Here is a 25,598-nt window from a genome sequence, read left to right as displayed (position 1 = left end):
TCTGTATTACGTGGTGTTAGTATAACTTTGAGATACAGAGGGTCAAGGGACAGTGTGGCAGATGGGCCGCCATATTCATGACTCTTTTTAAAAACTGTTTATTTATGTATATTATTCAGCATGTGGTGGCTCAGTCGGCTAGGTCGTGGATTGGCACGCGGGAGACCGTGGTTCGATTCCCAGCTAGTGCGACTTTTCGGGCATGTACCTCTGTGATTTTTCACATGTGCTTTTTTACCACGCAATGCTCCTCGAGGAGGGTTTAGGCGACCTTCTCACAGCAAAAATTTTCTAATTTTCCCCTACCCACCTCCTGTAATGGGAGGCCTCCCATCCCTTTCCTTGTCCCTTTCCCAAGTGCTAAGTGCCCATAGTATAGTGCCCTTATTAAAGGAGCTGGACGTAGAGCACTATAATGTATATATATAAAAAAAAATTACGTATATTACTCACACATATTGATGTATATCACTCAACACTCAACTTATAAAGCTCATAGATATGAGATTCCGAGCTAGTGATTGGTTGATTAGGATTGTGTGCGTGTTGGTCCTGCATGTAGCAGAGCCAATCAGGAGAAGCTCTCACATCTGCCACACTGTCCCTTCTGTACTTTAAAATCAGCATCAGCGCTATCTAACGGGGCTCATACTTCTGAAAGTGAGCAGTCACTGCAGTCAGAGCCGCCACTGCAGGTAGTGGTAGCTCAATCTATAGCTTATTTGTATAGGCTAGATGTATACACAAACTGTACGTGAGGCTGCGACTAGCTGTTGCTCTCTGCAGTGGCAGCTCCGATTGCTCACTACAAACGATCCCTTCGAGTAGGGATTTATAATTTGAGATGATCATTTGGAAGAAGGAAAGAGAAAGTGTAAAAAATCTATTGGTATCGAAACAAAAAATAATTCAACTCTTAAATTTCAATATCGTTATCATATCATAAAACTTTCTATAGTTGGAAACGCTTTAAAAAATTTCTTGATCATTGAACTCTTATATTTCAGATTGTTTATTTATATAAAATGCAATTTTTATTTACTTATGTATATTAATATATTTTTATTTCTTGCTATTGATAATACTGAAACTCTTTTTGCATACATCAAGTACGACTCGATAAAAATTGAGGCTAACTAAAGGCTAACATTGCAAACTTGTCTCTTCCCCATTTACAATACACAGCCAAATAGTATATGCTTTAAATTGTAATCATATTTTTATGAATATATTCGCTATTACAGTTGAATTCATCATTATAATTGATTCTACATAACTTAACTTACTCTGTAGAATATATTCTCTTTTGTATTCTTCAACAAGGTCCCCTTTCCATTTTTTCTTAATTTTAAGTAGTTTTTGTTGAATCTTTTTAAGTTTTTTTTAACATACAACCTTTAACAAAATTATAAGGGACATTTATAAAATCTTAACAATAGTTCCTAAAAAACATCATACTTTATTTTCATAAAGTTATTTGGTATCTTTATATACTATCAGATGACACCACTGCTCTAAACTTTATGAAGAATAATTCTAAACAAAATTTATAAATATGTTTTTTTTAATTTCATGATTAAATTTATGCAAAAAAAAACGTTGAAAATTTCAAAAAAATTTGTGTAGTAATTGCCACTTTATGGATGTAGAGTGAGATTTTTAAATTTTTAAGTATACCAGTCACAATTTTGCTACAATTTTTTTCGGACTAGTAATTTTTTAAGTTTATCTTTTTGTTTTTTGAATATTATTCTCATAATCAAGTTAAATAACTTTTTTGGTTTTAGCAATTATAGCCGAAATACCAAACTTGCCTTGTAATCCATCTCCTTGCGGTTCAAATGCCATTTGTACTGAAAGAAATGGAGCTGGTTCATGCACATGTCCACCTGATTATATTGGAGATCCATATGTTAGCTGTCGACCAGAGTGTATACAGAACTCAGATTGTCCATACTCAAAAGCATGTATCAACAATAAATGTAAAAATCCCTGTACTGGTACATGTGGATTAAACGCTGAGTGTAATGTGTTCAATCATCAACCAACGTGTACTTGTTTATCTGGTTACACTGGAGATCCATTAAGCGCTTGTCACGTTCCGCAACAAAGTAAGATTACAACAAAGTAAAAATACTTCTATACAATATTTTTACGTTATCAATACTGAATAGCGATATTCATTTTACTGTTATATACATAATTAAATTTGCTGGAGATTACGACTCCTGTGGCCTCACTTATTTAGATCGTATGTATGGATTATTGGGGCCACATAAATCGTAATCGTACGATTTGTATTTATATGTTTTCAATGGTATTCACTAATGAAAATTGTATATTTAGTACCTAAAGAACCTGATTCAAAACCATGCGATCCATCACCTTGTGGGCCATATAGTAACTGCCGCGTAGTTGACGGTCATGCAGCTTGTACTTGTAAACAACCGTATATTGGAACACCACCCACATGTCGGCCGGAATGCCTTGTTAGCGCTGATTGTCCACAGAATAGAGCTTGCATAGTACAGCGCTGTGAAGATCCTTGCACACAGACTTGTGGTGCTGGTGCTCTGTGCCAAGTAATTAATCATAATCCAGTTTGTACTTGTCCAGAAGGTTACACCGGGAACCCATTATTTAACTGCGTAGCTGCTGAAGGTAACTTTTAATATTAATCTCACAAAATGTTCAATTCTCTTTTTTCGCCTTTACTCTACCCCACCAATAGGATTCATGGATACTTCATAAATCTTTCAGATAAGGATATTCATCCCAGCTCCACATTCCTTTTACACATTTAACTCTTTTCTTGACTAATTTTAGCATAGTATTCCTTTAAAAAACCATACAAACTATCAATGGTCTTACCACCTAAGTTGACTAAGTATTGGCTTCTTTTGAAAGATAAACCATAAATCTCCAAACCCCATTTGAAAAGATCTAGTAGTTATTGGAAAATACAACTTCTGATTTTTTTTTTTGTAAAACTTTTTCTAAAAAAATATTATGGAAAAGTCTTTTATTATTTTAAATGGAGCTATAATTTTTAAACCTTTAAAAGATTTACGTATTCATTAAATGTATTCAACATTGCAATCACAAACGACTTTTTTGCAATAAACATTTTTGGCAAGAATTTTTACTGAAGATCTAACAAATTTTAAATATTTTTACTGCATCGAAACACAAAATGTACACACTTCTTTCAAGTAATGTGGCAATAATTGTTAAATGTACTTGCAATTAATTTCCAATTTTTCTAATAGATTTAAAGCTTACGTTAACTAGATTTGGTGTATTTTAAAGTTTTACGATTTTTTTATAGACGACTCAATCATATATTTTAAGTAAGATGAGATTTAACTAAGACAGTAGTTACATACAATCACAACAAATTTTCTCAGGTCCTTGTTTTTCTTTCTCAGGATGACTGCACGCTTATAACTCTCTGATATAGAAATACAATCGTACAGTTACAGTATATTTTACGTATAATTTCAACTTATATCATAGAATAATAATGTATTTCGCACCTAGGCTGGAAAAATGAAACACATGAAACGACGGTATCCGTAGTTATTGAAACTTCTTTATTTCCAGGCATGATCCGTATGAGGTCGCTACTATAAGCAATCTCAGCATAGATGGCGTACTGTAGCTAAGAGAAAAATGGCGTTACTAACACACTGTTACTGTAAGTGACGACAATATACGGTAATGTGGGCCATGGTGTTATAAATACATAAGGTAGGCTCTTCAGCCACCGTACCGATCAGCCAATGAGAAAGCTCGGAACAAGCGACCTTCCATATTTTATTTTCCACTAATGAGTACAGAAAGCGCGTTGTTTTACTACTTACACTTTATTGCTAAAAATAAATACAACTTACCTCGAAAAGCAAAATTAAATTAAAAGCCTCGTACGTACAATAACGTGAATAAGATGCAAGAGATGAACAAAACAACTGATTATTGATGTTAAAAATTCTTATAAAAAGAAAAAAAAAATTGTAAAATTTGTTTGTGGAAATATTTAATCTACTGTGTTCATTGTATATCTCACAACTATTCAGATGATTACATAGAATTATATTTATATATAAAGTATTGCACCTAACAAATTTTAATCATATTATTTATCAAGGAAATTTTTTACCCTGAACTCTTGTTTACGTGTAGCAGTAGTTGAACAACGTGTTCTCTGCACTCATTGGTGGAAAATACAATATGGAAGGTCGCTTTTCCAAGCCTTCTGATTGGCAGATCGGTACGGTGCCTGAAGAGCCCACCTTATGTATTTATTAGACAATGATGTGGACTTACTTATGTGACAACATATCCGTCACGCTGACGTCAGGAGATCACGGCTAGTCCATTTTTGTCAATGTAACACCATTTTTCTCTTAGCTACAGAACGCCATCTATGATAATTTTTTAGTCCGTAGGGACCTCATACGATTTAAACTTCACAACACAGAGAAAATGTAGCTCTTTGCTTTATTAGCAAGCATAGTAGAATATTACGCCTCTACGCAAGAAAAGTCAAGAAAGTCTCAGATCATCTGTGTATTGTCCTCTAAGATGAAGCCGAAGATGATGAACAGACAGTTCGAGGCTTCTTTTATTTTGAACCTTGTGTATACGATTTTTCAAACCCCAGCCGGCAAAAAGTGAATATCCCTGCCTGCGCAGCAAACTGCCAAGCCACTGCCATAAAAAAATTATATTTTCTTGCTCGCTATCGTTTAAAATTAATCACCTTAAATAAGGAAAATAAATTAGGGCATGATTACGATTTCTGTGGCGACCAATATTTCTGTCTTTTACTATCCAATAACCAAATATATCTGTATACAGCTCAGTGCCGCAGAAATCGGAATCGTCCCCAAATTAGGATTACTAATCATCAGAATTTCTAAAACAGTCTGAAACAAGCCTAATATTTTAATACAAATAGTCTTTACACAAAAAAAATTGTAAAATATTTGAACGTTTTGTTTGTGATTTCCAAGGATTAAAAATACCAATAAAAAATCAAGCTTGATAAAAATGTTATTTCTCACTTAAATGTATTTTAAAGTCTTATTTTAAAATTTTTTTCTGGTTTCAGGCAAAACACCAACATATTTACCACCAGAAAATCCTTGCTCAACATCAATTTGTGGTCCGAATTCTCAATGCCGAACTGTTGATGGAGTACCTGCTTGCTCATGTTTACCAAATTTTGTTGGTAGACCGCCGAACTGCCGCCCAGAATGTCTTATTAACGAAGAATGTCCAGGAAATCTCGCATGTCAAAATGAACGCTGTATTGATCCATGTCCAGGATCATGTGGTAGTAACACACTATGCAACGTTGTCCAACATAATCCTGTGTGCATTTGTAAAGAAGGTTTTACTGGAGATCCATTCCGTGAATGCACTGCTGTTTATGAGCAGCCAATAATAACCGAGCATCCAACACCATGTAATCCTTCACCCTGTGGTGCTAATGCCGTTTGTAATGCGAGAAATGGCGTAGGTGCATGTGCTTGCTTACCAGAATACTTTGGCGATCCTTATATAGGCTGCAAGCCTGAATGTGTAACGAATTCAGACTGCGATCGTAACACTGCCTGCTTAAATAACAAGTGCGTAAATCCTTGTAATAATGCTTGCGGGCCTATGGCGACATGTCGGGTCATTATTCATGCACCTTCGTGTGCTTGCCTACCTGAATATACTGGAGACCCGATTATAGGATGTAATTTAAGAGGTAGAGTAACAGAGCAACCAATCATCGATGCTTGTGATCCATCACCTTGTGGACCAAACAGTGCTTGTCGAACACTTAATGGACATGCAGTTTGTTCCTGTCAGTCAGGATTTATAGGATCACCGCCAACTTGTCGTCCAGAATGTACTGTTAGTACTGAATGCCCACAAAATAAAGCTTGTATGGACAATAAATGCAATGATCCTTGTCCTGGTAACTGTGGTCGAAATGCAAAATGCACTGTTCTCAACCATAATCCAATATGTAGCTGTACTAGTGGTTATAGTGGTGATCCATTTAAATTTTGTACGAAAATTGTCATCACACCTGAGGAACGTGGTGATCCTTGTACACCAAATCCATGTGGGCTAAACTCTCAGTGTAAGAAAATAAATTCTCAGCCAGCCTGCTCTTGTTTGCTGAACTATATAGGTAGACCTCCTAACTGTAGACCTGAGTGTATAGATAATACAGAATGTTCTAACAATGCTGCTTGTATCAATAAAAAATGTAAAAATCCTTGTCAAGAAGCTTGTGGAGAGTCTGCTAGATGTGCAGTACATAATCATGTACCCATCTGCAGTTGTCCTGAAGGCTACGTCGGAGATGCCCAAATACAGTGTACTCCATCTTTAATCACAAGTGAGTATTAAGCTGATATAAATTCAATTCGTGCGGAGTCTAGTTCATACTTATTAACAAAAATACTTTTTTACTGTTATAATTAAATTATAACTCAAATACATTCACATAAAAATCCATTCTAAAGAGTGTTTAGGAACAAATAATTCGACTACTTTTTTGTTACATAGTAGACAACCCTTTTCAAGTTAAAGCTATAAATCACGTTACTGTGTTTGAACAGTAATAAAACATATATAAGTAAAAACACAAAATCTATGCTCAAAGTATAAAGACTAGTAAGGTAAAAGCATCAGTCTAGAAACAACTTGGAAATTATTCCCTAATTGTTGGAACAGCTACAAAAACAAGTTTTAATGATTTGCATTCGAAAAAAATTAATTCAAGACGATAAAAACAGTATTTGTTTTAATAAATTACGAAAATACTTGATCTTCAGTTTTTTCACAAAACAAAATTTTTTCGTTATACCATTGTTTCCATACCCGTACTGTTGTGTAGACTCTATTTAAAAAAGATGTATCTCAGAAACTTATTTTAATCAAGAAAATAAAAATCTCCTAAGTCTTGTCATAAAGTCCGTTATCAAATAAACTAATGTTTATCATATTAAATTAAGTGCTTCAAAAGTTATAAGCAGTTATTTCAATGAAAAAAAAATTTTTTGCAATTTTGATTCAGAAATTTTTTTTGTTTTGTTTTAATTATTTTGAGAAAAAAATCTCTTGAAATTTTTTTCTAAAGTAATAATAAAAAAAGTTGTGAATTTCTCAGTTTAATATAATCGTTTAGGTCAGTGGAGATAGAGCTAGAACAGTTTGAAAATTACTTTAAATATAGGTACTAAAAAAATCATTCTAATTAGTGAAACTGAGACAAATTTTTTGACTGTGATAAAAGACATGCAGTACAAAAATAGTTTAACTAACATAATTTCAATTTGACAGCAAACTTCATCTAGTTTTAAAATCGAAAATTGGAACTGCCATCGCTGCTAAGAAATATTTTCCGAACGGTCTTTTTCCTTCTTGGTTGTCTATTTGCTATTAATGTAAGGATACGAACAATAATTAGCTCAATTTATACAGCATATCCATCAAAAAACGTAAATATGAAATTATATGATGAATAATTAAATTAATTGATTATCATTTTTGTTAAACTTGCTAAAGGAGTTATAAATTTTTATAAAAGACGATAATAAACGTTAATTAAATAGTTTCTACTATTTTGTACTATTATTTATGTTCACAACGTTCACGAAAAAAATTTGTTTTTTTCGATCTTAAGACACTTAAATTGTAATTACCAAGATCTAAAACTTTTACAACCAATACTCTGTCACAAAACCTTTTTGTTATTCGTGTTAGTGATAATTGTTTGTAATAAATTTTTGAAAACTATCAGGATGACATTAACCTTTAGAGGGCCAGGATTTCAGGGGGCATTTTGCCCTTAGGAAAGTGGTATAAGAGATACCCTATATCAATGATTGGTCATAGACGAAGTGTCGATCTCGGTTTTTGTCAATATAGTAGCTTTCCGGCCCGCTCGGAAACTGCTCGTCTGTATTCAAAATTTCGAATTAAAAAAAATTTTTTTTTTTAAGTGCAGATGTACGTTTTCTATGTAATTTTCGACGCTGACTTCGAATTTGGTGGCGAAAATATTATAAACACTAAAACAACCCTTAAAATGGGGTGAAAACGACCCTTTTTGTAGGAAAATTAAATGATTTTTAATGTATTAGTAAAGATATATGTTTTTTAAGTATTCTAAATTATTCTAAATTATATATCTTTTTACATTTTCATGCAAGCAAAACAATATTTTTTATAAATAGTCCACGCTAAAAATGAGGGGTGGGGATTGGAGAGGTTAGGGGTGTGGAGGAAGGGTAAACTAGTCTATACTTCATCAATAGGAACATTAAAAACTTCCTATAATAGAAATTTATTTTTAATTACATCTTTACGCAAATAAACTAAAGTAATATTTAAAAAAAGTTTAAATTAGAAAGTAACGGGGTAAGGAGTGGGTTAAAAACGGTAGAAAGTGGTTAATTTGCATTAAATTATACTAAAACACGTAGAAATATCAAAAATATAATAGTTTTATCAAAAACTAAAAATTTAGGAATTTTTTTTTGCCAACATATTAGTTTTCCGTCCCACTCAAGGTTAAAAAATAAAACTTTTGCAACAATTAAATAATAATACTTGCAAGTGTCTAACTTTTTTACTTGTTCTATAAACTAGCTTAAGAGAAAACATGAACGTATAAACTATTATTATTATTTTTTTTTTTTTTCTATGTATCATCAACTTAATTTACATGTTAAAAACTCGCCAGAATCGTATGATTTGTTTAAGATACAGATGTTAAAACGAATACAAAAATATATTAACTTAAGTTTAAATTATATTTTTTTAATAATTTGTCAATTTTAAGAACAAAAATCTCTTGTAGAATTATGTTTATTTGCTATCAGAAAAAGTTAAAAATTTTTTAAAATTTGAAATAAAAGTACGGTTTACTCTAAAAGATAATCGCAACTTTTTTGAAGTGTTGCTTGGGTTGAATCCATTTAGCAACCTGGCTATATTTTATGTTTCATTAAACTTAGCAATTAACAACGTTTTTCATGACGTTCTAATGAAAATTCGTGATGTACTAGCAAAAATACTTATTTTTTAAAATCGTATTCTCAACGTTTTTTCAAGAGGACATCTAAAATTCAGCATTCGTTTTTAACACTTTTTCTTAGCTTTTATGTTTTCTACTATACTTAATTAAGCCACCCTTATACCTATAATGATATCCATAGAATAAAACTACACTAAAAAAGTGGTAAGGAAGCAGTGATTTAATCAATTACTTTGTCGGGGACAATCCCAGAAACTTGTCGTTGTCCCTGACAAAATAATTGATTAAATCACTACTCCCTTACCATTTTTTCAGTGTATTTTTCTATAGATATCATTATAGGTATAAGACGGCTTCTAATTAGTTGCTTGATATTTGTCATCTTGACATAACAATGAAGGGGATCGATACCCATACAATTGATGTATCAAAATATCAATAGCAATTATTGTATGGGTATCCGTTCCCTCCATTCTAATGTGAAGATGACACATATCAAGCAATTAATTAGAGGCAAAATGAAAATGATTTCTCAAACAGAGAGTAAGGGCAATAAACTTATAAATTAAGTCCATTAACCAATGAGCTCTGACCATTCTAGAATTTTCTAAATAGCGGAAAATAAGACGAAGCGAGTAAATGAATGTCTTCTTATTTATTAATGTTATTAGTATTATATTTGATATGCATGATTTCTGAAATTTATCTTTTATGATAATTGGATTTTCTACCCACGATTTTTGGATTATTTTAGGTAAATGTGTGGTTAAACTCGCGTTGATGAGCCATAACTATCAAATTTACACTTTTAATTTTTACGTATTCCTGAATCCACATCTTTAAAGTTCTTCCAGTTCAAGTAGACTATAGTGTTTAATTTGTTATTAATAGGGGGTACAGTGCAAATCCTGCAAGGATTTAAAAAGGTGGTAGTTTTTTCAAATAATTATTATTACATGGAATACTTAAATATACTGCCAATAAGATTCTGTTTAAATCTTTGTAATTTTTCTAAAATTTGAGGTTGTGCAGTTAAAAGTGTGTGTTTTTATTAATAATATCTATTGGGTAATCATTTTCTAGCTAAAGTTTTGTAATACCTGCAACATTTTCACTGTAAGAAAATTTATTGGAAATGTGTATTGCGTGGTCTTCCAAATCATAAACAATGTTTATTTTTAAGTTCTGCAGATGGATAGAGAGAGAGTTCTTTCAGGTACTTGAGATTTTTGAAACCAGTAAGTAATAAAAAAAATTACACAGTATTATACTGTCAACATATCCAAAATAAAAAGTTGTGCTGCATACGATAGAATATAGTTACATGCTATTGTATTATACATATACTTGTGGGGCTTTACCACCCCCATACTCCGCACGCAAAGCTCCCACTACCAGATAATGATTGAACAACTACCATGTACTGATTGAATATAATGAATAACTATCATATTATGATTAAATATAATAAATAACATTTTCTTTAAATTACAATATCTTAACTAAATCATACAATTTTGATTTTTTTATGAAAAATGACAAAATACCCTCAACTTTGACATTTAGAATCTACAAATAAACAATGTTTCTATTATATGTCATTTTAAATAATAGGTAAACTTTGTTTTTAGTAACAAACTATAATTTTATTTCTTCAACTTTATAAAAAAAATTTTTTTTGATTCTCTTACTACATAATCATGATCATAAGAGGAGCATCATCGTTTAAAAGTTAGAGAATATGTAATAATATTACTAACAAAACCTTTAAAGAAAATTATATGACGGTAGATTTTTTTTTTAAGTTGATATAATTTTTGTTTCGTTTTTAGTTGAAAAAACTATAGCAATTATTTTGCGGAAGATTTTCATATAATTAACAAATGGTGTAAGCTTTTCTGTATAAATGAAATTTTTTCATTAGAAGATACATTTCGTCACTGATTTAACATATGAATGCCTAAAGTAGATACCTCATAATAACGTAAAAACACTATGTTAGTGATATTCTATGGATGAACTTCTTATATAATGTTTATTTAATGATATAGTAACTGAAAAGAATTTTTTTAATTATGTGTGAACAGAATGACAAAACTTTAATTACAGACGGACCTGAATAATCAGGTAAAAGTATTTATATAAATCTTATAGCTCATGTATGAATAGCTATTGGATTTTATATAAATGCTTCTAGCTAATGGGACACTTGTTGGGGATATGGGGAGGGGGGTGAACCCCTCTCACTGCAAAAATACCTAATGATTGTTCTTAAAAAAAAATGTGTTTTTATGCCTCAAATGTAGAAGCAAAAATTTGATTTAATTGAACTTTTATTTTAAAAATGTTGATGATACAGAATAAACTTTAAATTACTTAACAAAGTTCTATCGGTTACAGAATTAACAATGAGAAATTGATAAAAAATTATCTACAAATGAATAAAGTCATGAAAATGGTACTGTTAAAATTTGGAGACACGTGGGTTCCTGGAGAGTTCCTTCTTATATATGATTGTAACGAAATCAAAGGAACAAAAAAATTATACAATGTATAATGGAATTAAAAAAAAAAGTCATATGGAAGGAATTTTAGTTAAGAATTAAAACTTACACCAAGTAGGGTTATAATAGTTGTATATCAACGTGTATAGAGTTTACTACTTATCATAAGAAATGTTATTTGGTGCTTATTGCGTGCCAGTAATGAAGCTCGATAGTAAAATATTTGGAAAGCTATTCAAAATAGCATCAAAGTATTTTTTGAGAAAATTGTAGAGCTTATGACAGAGATATCCGGTGGGTAGAAAATTTATTTCAGGTGTGTAGAAAAATCTTTGCCACATACTTTTTCCGCACATGTTTTTCGCATACTACGTGGAAAAATCTATTTTTCACACTAAATATAGAGCGGAATACACATATTTTTCGCACACTATTGCAAAAAATTATTTTCTTACTCTCAAGAAAAAAATGTACCCATGGCTTGGACTGGCATTGCATCCTTTGAACTTCCAAAAAGTGTGACCAACAATAGAATTTTTCATTTAGTTCGAGATTTAACAAATAGGAAAACCGTTGTAAAAGTATCAGAACTACACAAGTGAGAAGAAGGATATTGTATGATATGGAATAAGGCTCCTTTGATTCCACAAAAGCTTTAAATATATAAGACTTTACGTGATTTTTAAGAAACAAATTAATAGTTTAAGGGCATCATTTATCGTGAATGCTTCTCAATTTGAGAAGAATTAATCGAAGCATGGTCATAAAAATCTATTTTGCAACTATTTTGTTGGTTTTATTTTTGTATTTTAGAACTAAATGTTGATATTTGCTGTAATAAAAAATTATTTTTCCAAATTCAAAATAATTGAGAAACGACAATCTTTGAGATAAGCTATAACTATAAAGTTAGTTCTACGCATACTAAAATAAACGATTTTCACTACCAAAAATAGAAAATAAAAAAATAGTGTTACGTATATTTTACTGGAAAATTTTTACTAACCACATATGTTTTCTTCAAATTTAAATTATTTTCCTTTTTTTACTATACGATTTTTTTTTTCAATCCATCAAAAATTATAAACATATAAATAATTAGAACGGAAGTTTTCAAACCAGAAATGACTATAAATACAAAAAGTGCATCTTCATTACCTTTGATTTTGTATAGAACACAATTTTCTTTAATATTTACGTTTTCTACGACTATGAAAAAATCATCAGTTGATGACAAATGGTTAAACTTGATTTAAAAAATTCTTATATACAATAAATATATTTCACTTAAAAGGGAGAGATGATTTTTACGTCTTGTATAGGGATAGTGACGAGATTCACGGTAGAAATATTCTGAAATAATTTTTTTTTTTCTTTTAGTCATTATCATTTCACCATATGATATTTTTATTAACATTTTATTACACAACTGATAAGCTTATTGAAAATTAAAACAAAAGTGAGCATTCTATAGCAATACTTCACTGTTGAGTTTTAAAATATCAGTTGAAATTAAAAAAATTTGAATCCATGTATTTATTTTAGTTAGCGATAGAACCTTTTCAAAAATTTTTCTATCACTGCTACTTTTACGTTACGTAATAGCTTTACATTTACCAAATATTTTAAATGTTCTAACCTTTTACCTTTAAATGTAAGGAAAACTTATTCATCACAATTATTACCCAGTGGTTTGAACTTTATTGAACTGGATAGTCTATTGACTCGTGGACAAATCAATAAAATCACGCAAATAATTCAGGAAATAAAACAATATTCATTATGTTATCCCATTACTAGCGCCATCAAGGTGGAGTAAAATAGAACCCTAATGGGCTGCAATCATGTGTTAAAATATATAGCTCGATCAACCTCCAATATATCTTATTCGATATCTTTTTTTGATTTAACTAATTATGTAGGTGATGGTAAAACAAAATTTCATGTTTTATTTTGTGGCATAACCTCTAAAACTAAAAATAAGATCCGAATAATGTCTCTTGTTTTAAAATCAAGTGATATGTATGAAGCCCTTATGAAGTAAAAATTATCTTAGCTTGTGGAAAAAAGGGCAAACAACTACATTTTGTACGTAGTTGCAAAGGTGGGTTGAATCGAACATGCAAATACAGTTTCGCAGTACTAATGTTTTTAACGAGGTATACATGTTATCTTAAATTAATTTTCAAACCTACATTTGTTTTAACATCTTTATATGGTATAGAACTGAAGAGTACCATATTTAAACTGCAGCATGAACTGATGTAAAGCAAGTGTGTAGAAAAAAGTCTGAAAAAGAAACAAAGTCTATGTATGAAATTGTTCCTTTCAAAAAATTTTGACGTGAAAGAATTACAAATTATAGATGCAATCTCCAAATTTCCAGGAATAAGTTCCAAAACATTAGTTAAGCTAGCTTAATACTATTGGAAAGTATACTCATTTACAAGAAAAATTTTTTAGATAAGCTTTTAATAAACTTCACTACATGTTTTTCATAAGCGATCAAAATTTTATAGAATAGTATAATTTCATAACTTCAAATGGGATATAGAACCTTACATCCTTTAACAGTTACTCTTTCAGTTTTTCCATGTATTGAAAAAGACTATTGTTAAACGATATTAAGTTGCAATATTACTTCCTAATCAAAGAAAATTCAATTATGTACTTGATTCATTTTAAAAGTCCTTATTTAAAAAACAAAATGGTCAAATATTTAAATAGTTCATTCCGCAGAAACTCAAGCATCATTCATGGAATCCAGATGGAACACAAAGCAAAAGAACTGTATGAAAAGATCACTGGAGAGATGGTACACCAGTGTGGCTTATTATTTAATTCAGCCTTACCATGGCTTGGATATAGTTCTGACAGTATTGTTAAAAATAAAAATATTATTGATTGTTTACCACAACCATTGACACTGCGCGTGTATTTATAAGCTCGTTTTTGGCAATTGTTCATTTTAAAATTAAAATTTACTTCCTAAACAATTCAAAATACGAATACGCGGCACACTAGGATTATATTTCAATCTCCCACGCAGCGCTACTAGTGGGTTGACATGATGAATCCCGTGATTTATTATGTGAGTTTGTAGTGTTGCATAATTAATTACATGACTATCATTTGTTATAAATATATAATAAATTTAAGAATTGAAAAACAAAATTATGAGCATTATATACGTAAAGATTTTGTGAAGGTATCATTCAGGTTGCTTTTTTGGACTAAAAAAAGCTTTATTATTACATATAGTACATCTACCAATTAATTATGGTTAAAATAGTAAAAATAAAAATAATAATAATGATAATAGTAATAGTAAAAATAATTATAATAATAATGGTACCGATAACAATGATAATAAACATAATAATTATAATCATAATCATAAGAACAATAATAAGAAAATTAATATTAATAATAATAATATTTAAAATAATAGTAATAAAAAAATAAACAGTAATGCTGACAGTAATACTAATGAATATGATAACACTTTCAGCAACGGAAGAGCCACCACCAAACCCGTGCGTACCAAATCCATGCGGGCCTAATGCACAATGTCGCGAGAAAAATGGAGCAGGTGCTTGTGCCTGCCTTGCGGATTTCTTTGGCGATCCATATGATATTCAGTTAGGATGTCAACGAGAGTGTGAAATTAATACTGACTGCCTACCACATTTGGCTTGTACAGGTTATAAGTGTATTGATCCATGTCCAGGCACTTGCGGAATTTTTGCCAATTGTATTGTGCAACTTCATATACCAACCTGCAGTTGCCCCAATGGATTTATTGGTGATCCATATTATGCGTGTGAAGAAGGACGAAGTAAATACAGATTTTTCTAATAAAACAAATAAAAATTATTCTCTCTCATTATTTTCTAGATTGCACTAACAAAAATCTTTTTACATATTCATACTAAATTTTTTTATATATATAAATGAACTAGTAATAATACAATTTTTATGATTGTATACACCAACATAGTCTGTATTTTACATTACACTTTTTTGCCATATTTTTTCAGCACCAGCTCCACCAACAGATCCATGTTCACCATCACCTTGTGGACCTAACAGTAAATGTCGAGCAGCCAACGGCCAACCTGTTTGTACATGCTTACCTAATTATGTTGGTGAACCACCACAATGCAAACCTGAGTGTCGAGTTAGCGCTGAATGCCCTATCAATTTGGCTTGCATAAATAACAAGTGTGCTGATCCATGTCCTAATACTTGTGGTTTAAGAGCTCAATGTGCTGTAAAAAATCATAGTCCTATTTGTACGTGTCCACCTGGTTACACTGGAGATCCATTTTCACAATGCCTTGAACAAGGTAGTTTTTAGATCTTGCAAAACTACTGTTAGCATTTGCGCGCAATTAAATCTGAATATAAATAGTACAAAATATTACTACGGTTTTATTAACCTTTCAGCTCGGGATGATACGATAACAGAAAAACCACCATCGTGTACCCCATCGCCTTGTGGACCAAATTCTTTGTGTCAAGTAATATCTGGAAATCCAGCGTGCTCCTGCTTACCAAACTATATTGGTATACCACCAGACTGTAGACCTGAATGCATCCTTAACTCTGAGTGCAAGAGCGAGCAAGCTTGTATAAAAAACAAATGCCATGATCCATGTAGTGGTTCTTGCGGTCTTTACGCTCAGTGTCATGTTTTAAATCACATTCCAGTTTGTACATGTATTGAAAGTTTTACTGGTGATCCATTTTCTCAATGCTCTCCAGAACTAAGTAGTAGGTTTTTAATATTTAATCAAAGTCTATTTTTTTCATACTGTTGTTTTTTGTACACTTCAAAATATTGTGATTCCTTAAGAATAATAATTAATTTTTATCATAGCTCCCTCTATACCAAAAAATCCATGCAATCCATCACCATGTGGACCGAACGCGATATGTAATAATGGCGATTGTGAGTGCCTACCTGAATACATAGGCAATCCTTTTGAAGCATGTCGCCCAGAATGCACAATCAGTTCAGAATGTTCACGTGATAAGATGTGCATAAGAAATAAGTGTAGAAATCCTTGCCCTGGTACTTGTGGCCAACATTCTCAGTGTGATATGATAAATCATATTCCAGTTTGTTCATGCCCAACTGGATACACAGGAGATCCTTTTATTACTTGTCGAGTACTACGTAAGGGATCTAAACCTTCGCTAGACCCATGCAACCCTTCTCCATGTGGAACTAACAGTATTTGCAAAAGCATTAAAAGTCATGCCGTTTGCTCTTGTATTTCTGGATATATTGGTACACCACCATCGTGTAGACCAGAATGTGTTGTTAGTTCAGAATGCTCCGCAAAAAGATCATGTGTAAATTACAAGTGTACTGATCCATGTCTTGGCTCTTGTGGTCTTAATGCCCGTTGTGAGGTTATTAATCATTCTCCCATCTGTAGCTGCTTACCTGGACAAACTGGAGATCCATTTGAAAGCTGCTTTGAATTTTCAGGTGACTGTAGTCTAATGTTTAAATAAATCTAATTTAACAGTAATTTGTAAAATAACATTTTCATAGACGTTTAAATAAGATTCTTAATGATCTTATGCAATAATCTGTAATATAAGTTATTATTTTTTAGCAACAGTGAAACCAAAAATAGAATCACCTTGTGATCCATCACCTTGTGGGCCACATTCTATTTGTCAAAATGTTAATGATGGCCCAGTTTGCTCTTGTCAGAATAATTATGTGGGAACTCCGCCTAACTGCCGCCCAGAATGTTTAATTAATCCTGATTGTCATTCAAGTCGTGCTTGCATCAATAAAAAATGTCAAGATCCATGTGTTGGTTCATGCGGAGAAAACGCAGAATGTTCAGTGATAAATCATGCAGCGATTTGCACATGTTCAACTGGATTTACTGGTAATCCTTTTATACAATGTGTTCAACTGGTAGAAGTAACCCTCAATCCTTGCGAACCTTCTCCGTGTGGTTCAAATGCTATTTGCCAACGTAAAGATAACGCCGGCGCATGTACTTGCATTGAAGACTATCATGGCAACCCATATGAAGGATGTCAACCTGAATGTACTCACAGCTCAGATTGTCAAACCAATAAAGCTTGTTTGAGGAACAAATGTGTAGATCCTTGTCCAGGAATATGCGGCCCCCAAGCTCAGTGTTCGGTTGTTAATCATATACCAACGTGTACGTGTCAACCTGGATATATTGGTGAACCATTTTCAGGGTGTATTTATGAACCAGGTAAATATGGTCCATATACGTTTGTCTTTACTTTAGTACATTATCTAAATCTTTAGTGTAATTTAAATGTATACCTTATTATTTGTTTCAGTCACAGAACCAACTAGAGCCACTGAGCTGTGTAATCCATCTCCTTGTGGCCCGTACAGCATTTGTAAACAAATTTATGACCAGGCTGTATGTAGCTGCCAAGACTCTTACTTTGGTTCACCACCAAACTGTAAACCTGAATGTTTGGTCAATTCAGAATGCCCACAAAATAGAGCTTGTTATAAAAATAAGTGCAATGATCCGTGTCCTGGAACTTGTGGTCTTGGAGCACAGTGCCGAGTGATTAACCACAATCCACTCTGTAGTTGTCCTTCTGGCTCAACAGGAGATCCATTTTCAAGATGCTATGAGGAAAAAGGTAAAGATTATTCAACTATTGTCATTAAAATTAAAAATTTTCTAATTTTAATTCTACTGTTACGTCGGTGCGACGATTTATTTGAGTCTAAGCTTTCTCTTAACAACTCGAGACTCACACTGAGCGCGTAGGTGAGACGCGAGGCTATAGGATAGTTAAATTAGGCGAGAGGGTATTTGCAAAGGGGTACGACTATATTCGAGTGAAGGGAATCAAGATGAAACGACTCAAAGTGGCTGTTGTGCAGTATCTCGATGCACTCACTCGCGGCACACCGAAGGTTTATCAATGCTACTCGGAGCAGCGCGGGCTTATTGAATGAAGTCTCGTTCGTGATCTAAGAACAACAAGTACCGTTATGAGTAAAGGTATCGTTTTTAGAGGTTACGTAAAAGGAGCCGATTGTATTTTAATTCGCGAAGGGTCTAGAATCTATACAAATACCACTACGAGTAATGATATTCGTTCTAGTTTTTACGCGTGATTCAATCGGTTACTGGCCTTTGACCTTCTCAATTTTTTTGCACCCATCAACCTCTTCAACTTGACATACTCAACATTCAAATCCATGCTTCAAAATGTCCTCCTTTAACGCGATTGGACCGAGTGGAACCAGTGTATAGAGAGCGAAGGCATATTAGTGGCTGCCCCTCTGTCTGCCTCCCCAGAAGTGTGGGTGTCTTGGTGATATGGTCGCCTCCTTGTTGGCTATCATGCACCACTTGGTCCACTTAGGCCAGAGGTACCCTTACTCTTAGTCTCATTCCTCTTCTTCACCCTTTGCCCTCGACTCATTCAACCTCATTCTCTCTGTCCTTTTCCTTACTCATCTTCTGATTGGTCTTCTTTTCTCTCTTCGACACCCTCATACATCTTACCAATCTTCATTCTGAGCTCTGCTATTTTATCAACTCTGTCACGCGTCATTTTCACTACCATCTGCTCACCACTCTAATCTCGCGTTTGCCATCTCTACATCCAGCTCACCTACCTCATTAGCCTGCTCTAGCCTTCACAATCACGTAGCCTTCTATTCGCTTTCAATTGCATCAAATTAGCTCTCGTTTAAGATCACTAGTTATATCTTTACTTTTAATTTAAATTCTTCACTGTTGTTTTTATCATGTAATCACTGTTTGTAAGCTGTTTATTACTTTTATAATTCAACTTTGTCTAAATGAGCATCTTCCCCAAGGCACTATAAGTATCTAAACAATTTTAAAAATCTCTTTCTTTCTCGCTCGTCTATAACTGCTTTCCACTGCTCATTAATACTCTATACTACCCTTTCTGTCTCTCTCTCTCGTCTTCGCTATCTCTTCCAATTTTTACTCTACACTGCTCTCAAATACTCTACGTCATTTTGCTGCACTTCGATAACTACTGTACACTACTCTACTTATTGGTTCTACTCTAAACTACTCTACCTATCCCTCTCTCTCATGTTCTACCTAAATTTTATTATCTTGTTTTCTCAATTTCTCTATTTTCTCTCCCTCTGTCCCTACACACTTACACAGCAGGACACAGTAATGGCGACACTCACATGCATGCACTTCGCGATCCCTCGTACTCTTCCTCATTACGTCCACACATGCCAAACCTCTTTTACTCTAGCTAGCCTGATCTTCTGACAAAACGCCCATAAGTCGTAATAACGTGGTAACTTCCAAGGTCCTCTAGATTATCGTCCATCCTCTGGCTTCTCTTACCTCACTTGCTTTCTTACCCTATTCCTGGTCCTGGCCACTTCCGTTGCCTTCAACTATTGGATAGATTCTCGACTCAAGAAAACGCGATCACTGCTAAACTTTCACACACACACTATCCTCTCTCTCTCTCTCTCTCTTCATCTCTAGTCATCAACACTCTATGCACCTTCTCAAAAACTCTCTCTTATTGGCATCCTCTTTGCAGTTGTCGAGTTGCATCCCGTTTTAATAAAAAGACTCGACCTGTGTCCCGGTAATTCAATAGGTTGTCCGAGTTGCGTCCCAGTCATTAACGGCCATAGTTGAGTTGCGTCTCATCATTAGGGTGATCCATACGAATTTTTTAGTTACACCTTGTACAGACCACTGCTAAATGTAAATTCGTAAATCTGTAGTACTTACGCTTATTGTTTTGAATTCAACATGTAACAGTTCAGCTTGTACCAATGCTTGTAATTTTTCCAAATTAGTATTGGCATTACATTTCTTTCTATTCTCCTTTGCAGTCTGCTCCCCCTTGCCTAGTTAATGATTTACTTAAGGTAGCTCCCTTGCGAAAACCTGAGAAACAAAATATGTTAAATTTGGTAGATTGAAATCTGCTGAATCCAATGGTAACTCTGTTTATACTTCAAATCGGACAAAATCTCGAGAAATTTCAGCTCAAAGTTAAACCGTTTAAGGTGGCTCCTCACTAAATCAAAACACTGGAGTATTAAATGATATTTTAAAGGATGATTCTTGAAGGTGCAAGGAGTCTTTTCTCAAAATTTTAGACCTCGTCACCACCAAAATTGTTGAAAAAAACTAACTGGAAAATAGACTCTGTAACATAGCCTCGTATGGAGGGTCATCAAATTGGTGGCGCAGGTTGTATGATATTTCAGCAAAGATACTGTATTTCTTAATAGAAAACTATGTAGCAGATAGAAGAAATCAGAATATTTTCAACGACATTCAGGTACTTGGACATTACCATGGGTTTAATAGGATATTTTGTGAAAATAGTAAATAACTGTGCAAGTCACGGAACATATGAAAAGTGTGGGGCGTCTGCTACACCGAAGAGCGGTAGGCCGCGTAGTTTGAATTGGTCAGAAAGTTGTACGTCAGCTTTTAACAACTTCTCTCGGGCTATTATTACTTTTTTTTCCGCAAATTGTCCTTTTTTTCCTCTCGTACGACGAGCACGACGATTTATCGGGGGCATTGTCTTTTTTGTTAGGTACTTATCGTCAGCTTATTATTATTTACATACAAGGGTTATGTTGTCAGATTTGCATACACACGTCTGCTTGGGTCACTGTATTGTACGATATAGGTCAATGGTGTAGATGTGACTAAACTTTTTTTGAAGGGACTATAGATACCTATCCATTTTTAGTCAAGAACCTCCACAGCCAATGAAAAGCTGTGTTGCAGTATGCTTACTCTTCTTGTGGGATTTATAGTGAGGAGCCACCTTAATACGACCTTAAATGGAAGAGCATTAAAAAATCAGCTGTACAAGCATTTTTCGACTCAAAATCAAAAACCTGAGCAGACATTTTATAATGTACTTGTAGAAAAAATTCCATTCTTTTTAATTCTGTTTTGGAAAATGCTGGTAATCAGTCATTTTTAAAAGATATTTGTCGAGAAAAACGTGAAAATCAATTTCATGGTTATGTGTCAGACGGTAGCAGTATACCGACACTTTTGTACGTATGTACATATATATATTTTCTAAACGTGAAACTGATTTTCCCGTTTTTCTAGACAAATATCTTTTGGATATTTGTTTATATAATATATGATATTAGATAATACAAGAGTCAAATTCTCCTACTTGACTAGAGCAGTAGACAAGGAAGCCACCTTAACCAATCACCGTAGAGGGCAGAGAGAGATGCAATGCCACTCGTTTTCTTTTTTTCTTTACCAACCGTACACGAGTAGAACTAGCTGCCCTACTTTATGTACATTATCTCCATGGACGCCATTTGACCATCATCCTTAAAGAACAGAACGCAAGTTTACATCTCTTTGGGATGCAACTCGACCATTGCAGTCATCAGCGTTATATTACAGGAAGCAACTCAACCTCAGCTATCGTCTTTTTCTCCTCTTAGCGTATATAACAGTCCCCGAAAAAAAAATCAAAATCGGAGATGCCTATCCGCTATGTAAAATGTATATATGTTGCATTAACAAGGGCGTCTCACGGGCGTGGAGACTGTTTTTGCATCGTTATGCACTATCGACTTTTATACAGAGGTTGTAAAGTAACTCTTTGTAAATCAGATTTTTTTTTTTTTTTAATTTTACTGCTGAATTTTTTTTGTCGATTCCGTACGGCCTTTTTTAAAGCACCATGAGGACTTAGAAAAACAATGGCAAAAAACGCGATTTTTTGTGGTTTTTAATTTTTTGTTCTAAAAGTTTTCGATACATTTTTAGTATCAGAAGTCTTTTTTTCTCTTTTTTTATAATTTCCAGCAACATAAGTGTAATGTATTAAGGTTAAGAAATAAACACGCTAGTTTGAGGCAAACGTTTATTGTTACTTATAATGGCCAGTATATTTATGTACAGAGTAACGTCGAGACAACTACGCCTGACTGTATGTGCAGTCAAACATGAAATGCGCAGAGACTTTCGCTTGCTGTTGCTCGCTCATTACAGTGCCAACGTTCACTTTAGCCACTAAATGGCGATAGTTACGTATACTACAATCCTTTTCCCCTAGAAGAGAAATGTCATTTCAATTGACTTTAGTTATAATTAGCTATAATTCGCGTTAGCGGTTCAATATTGTCCGGTGGTTTCGCTTTTTTCGATACATTTTCGCTATCTTTATTTGACCCTTCAGAATTTGAAACGACGATTTTTTTGGGTAGTGACTTAACTGTACTTTTATGAGTCGCAACGGAATCGAGACTAGCCGATGCAGCAGGAATACTTAGGTTTAACACTTCTATTGGACATGGCATAGCCGAGATTGTAGATTTAGCCGTAATGTCACGCATCTTTTACATCTACTTATTTAGAATGAGCATCAGTAATAATCATGTACATAAAGCGCTGAACTGGACCTAAAAAATCCGCATGAATACGTTCATTAGGGGAATCTGGCCATTCCCAGACATGCAGCTTAGCCTTCGGTGGATCACTACCATGTCGTAAGCATAGTTCACACCTTTTAGTTACGTTTTCAATGTATGTGCCAATCTCGGGTCACCACACATAGGATCAGGCCAGCGCTTTTATCTTATCTATCCATATGGCCATTATGTTATCCGGATAAAACCGTATCACGCACGGATGTTGGTAAAATTAATCGATCCCTATAAAATACAATTGTTTTCTAACAACAATTCAGACGCTCTGTTTTTTAAAAACTTTAAATACATCACTGACCACATCTGGCCAACCAATTCTAAAGTATTTTTGAACAATTTTGAGCACTGGACAATCATTATATGCGGCTCGCAAATCATTGACAGAGATCAAAGATCAATTATCTCCGAGACAAAATTTAAGTTAGAGTAACAATCCGTGTATCTGTCAATTGAACTGCTTGAACTAAATCTTAATAAGCAATCAGCATGTTTGTTGTTTTCCCCCATAATGTGTCGAATTTCATCATTGTAACTCAATAAGGAAACTGCCCACCTTTACAGATATTTGCGGATTACCGTACTTGTTCCAGAAAATAAAAAAAAGAAGTTTATAATCCGTCTTAAGAAAGAAACCAAAGCCGAAAAAAAATTAATGGAATTCATGAACTGCGAATACAATTGCTAACGTTTCATGATCTAGTTATGCGTAATTTTTCTCAGCTTTGGTAATCGTACGTAATTTGAATGCAACTAGCCTTTCAGAGCTATCGGACATTACATGTGAATGAACAGCACCAATACCTGTTGGTGACACATCGCACGTTACCTTAATAGGTAATTTGGCGTCAAAATGCATCAACACTTTATAGGACGCTAATCTACATTTTGCATTGCTAAAAGCATTTTCACAATCTCTTCACCAGAACCATTTTTTATATTTTTTTACCAAATCATATAAAGGGCTTACCAACAAAGCATAATTTTTTATAAACATAGAATGAAAATTCATCATGCCCAAAAAACTTTGTAATTCTTGAACGTTTTTTGGTCTTGAAATTTATACAATCGCCTCTATTTTTTATTAATTATATGTACATCCTTAAAATCTAAGCCATAAACTGAAAAATTGATTTTAGCTTTACTCAGCTCAAATTTCCTTATAGCTAACGTCAATACTACCTCTTGTAATTTAAGTAGAACCTGTCTGAATCTATTGTTGTGTTTCGCTTGGTCACTCCCTCCTACGCCAATATCATAAAAAAAGACATGTACCACCCCTGGAATATCTGATAAAATCGTTTTCATCACCTTCTGAAACCAGACAGGCGCCGATACGATACCATAAACCAAATGAGTATAATGAAATAAATCTTTGGGTGTGGTGATGGTAGTTAACGCTTGTAACGTGGCATGAAGCTCAATTTGTTGATACGCTTGCTTCAGATCTAATTTTGATTGTACTGTGTGACCTTGTAGGGTTGCTAAAACATTTTGAATGCGAGGTGGATGACTGTCTTTCATGAAATAGTTCAGTGTGACTATAAATTCACTAAAAAATTCTTATTCGATCTTTTTTTTTAAAAAAGGAACAATAGGAGTAGCTCATTCGCCAGATTGCACTGGTACCAATATTCTTTTGTTTACTAAACGATCTAACTCTTTTTCAACTAATGGTCTTACCATAGATAGTACGGTGCGAGTTTTTTTTTTTAAATCAGTCTGGCTTTTTCCTTTAATAAAATTTCAAACTTTTTTACATTGTATAATCCTAACTTTTTAAAAAAACTTTTTGAAAACTCTGACTTCAATGATACTTCATCAATTTTATTTATGCAAATACCACCCAAATTGCTATCCTTTTTATTGCTTTCTAAAAACACTAAATTTATGAGTGACAATCACATTAACGGTGCCTAATGGCGGCATCACCGTGCTTGTATAACTTTTAAACCGGCGCGCAATGGGTCTGTCGGCTGAAAAGCTGGCCAAAAATCCAAAAATCAAGTAATTTATCTTTTATTCTTAACTCGAACATTTTTGGGGTTACTGATTACGAATTTGATGTCGTATTCACGGAAATTCATCTACTTGAGCCCTGAATTACCACCCCCTTGCATAAAATATCCCTTGTTTCATAGTGCAACCAAGTGATATATCATTTTCAAGATTTTTGTGGGCACTGATTACGAATTAAATGTCGTATCTTCAATAAACGATATAGTTGGCAAATAAGAATTATTCGTTTATTTATTTATTTATTCATAACTCCGTTTAACATCTTATTATAAAAAGAATGTTGTTTCATTATCAGTGGAATTTTCAGTTGCATCTGTTGTAACATCTTCAATGGTTGGTAAATCCTCATATAATACACTTTCATCTTGTATAATAACGGATGGCAGTAATAATAGATGTACAACATCTTCTGATAAAAATTTCATTAGCTTTGCAGGAAATCTCCAACAACTCGAAATGAATAGATTTGAAGAAATTAAAAATCTGTTTAAGAAGTCTTGCATAGTTTTTGCTCATGAAGACTTGCGAAAAAAGTTTTCACGGGATTTTTTGA

The 25,598-nt window shown here is 33.3% G+C and overlaps 1 protein-coding gene across 1 annotated transcript in view; it reads left to right on the top strand.

Annotated features, from left to right (window-relative positions):
* The window catches only part of dpy (fibrillin-like protein dumpy), a 294,688-nt gene that overhangs the window by 166,191 nt on the left and 102,899 nt on the right, over window positions 1-25,598 (top strand). The window contains 10 exon segments of the mRNA XM_089597931.1: window positions 682-698; window positions 1,797-2,111; window positions 2,347-2,661; window positions 5,114-6,400; window positions 15,062-15,388; window positions 15,597-15,899; window positions 16,000-16,323; window positions 16,433-17,050; window positions 17,187-17,807; window positions 17,917-18,216. Of these exon segments, the coding sequence (XP_089454057.1) occupies window positions 682-698; window positions 1,797-2,111; window positions 2,347-2,661; window positions 5,114-6,400; window positions 15,062-15,388; window positions 15,597-15,899; window positions 16,000-16,323; window positions 16,433-17,050; window positions 17,187-17,807; window positions 17,917-18,216 (4,427 nt within the window).

The sequence above is a fragment of the Copidosoma floridanum genome, unplaced genomic scaffold (assembly GCF_036245765.1).
Source record: "Copidosoma floridanum isolate Cflo_tuat_1 unplaced genomic scaffold, Cflo_Japanese_pri ptg000040l, whole genome shotgun sequence".
NCBI classification, from domain to species: Eukaryota; Metazoa; Arthropoda; class Insecta; order Hymenoptera; family Encyrtidae; genus Copidosoma; species Copidosoma floridanum.
This window is presented reverse-complemented; position numbering and strand designations above follow the sequence as displayed.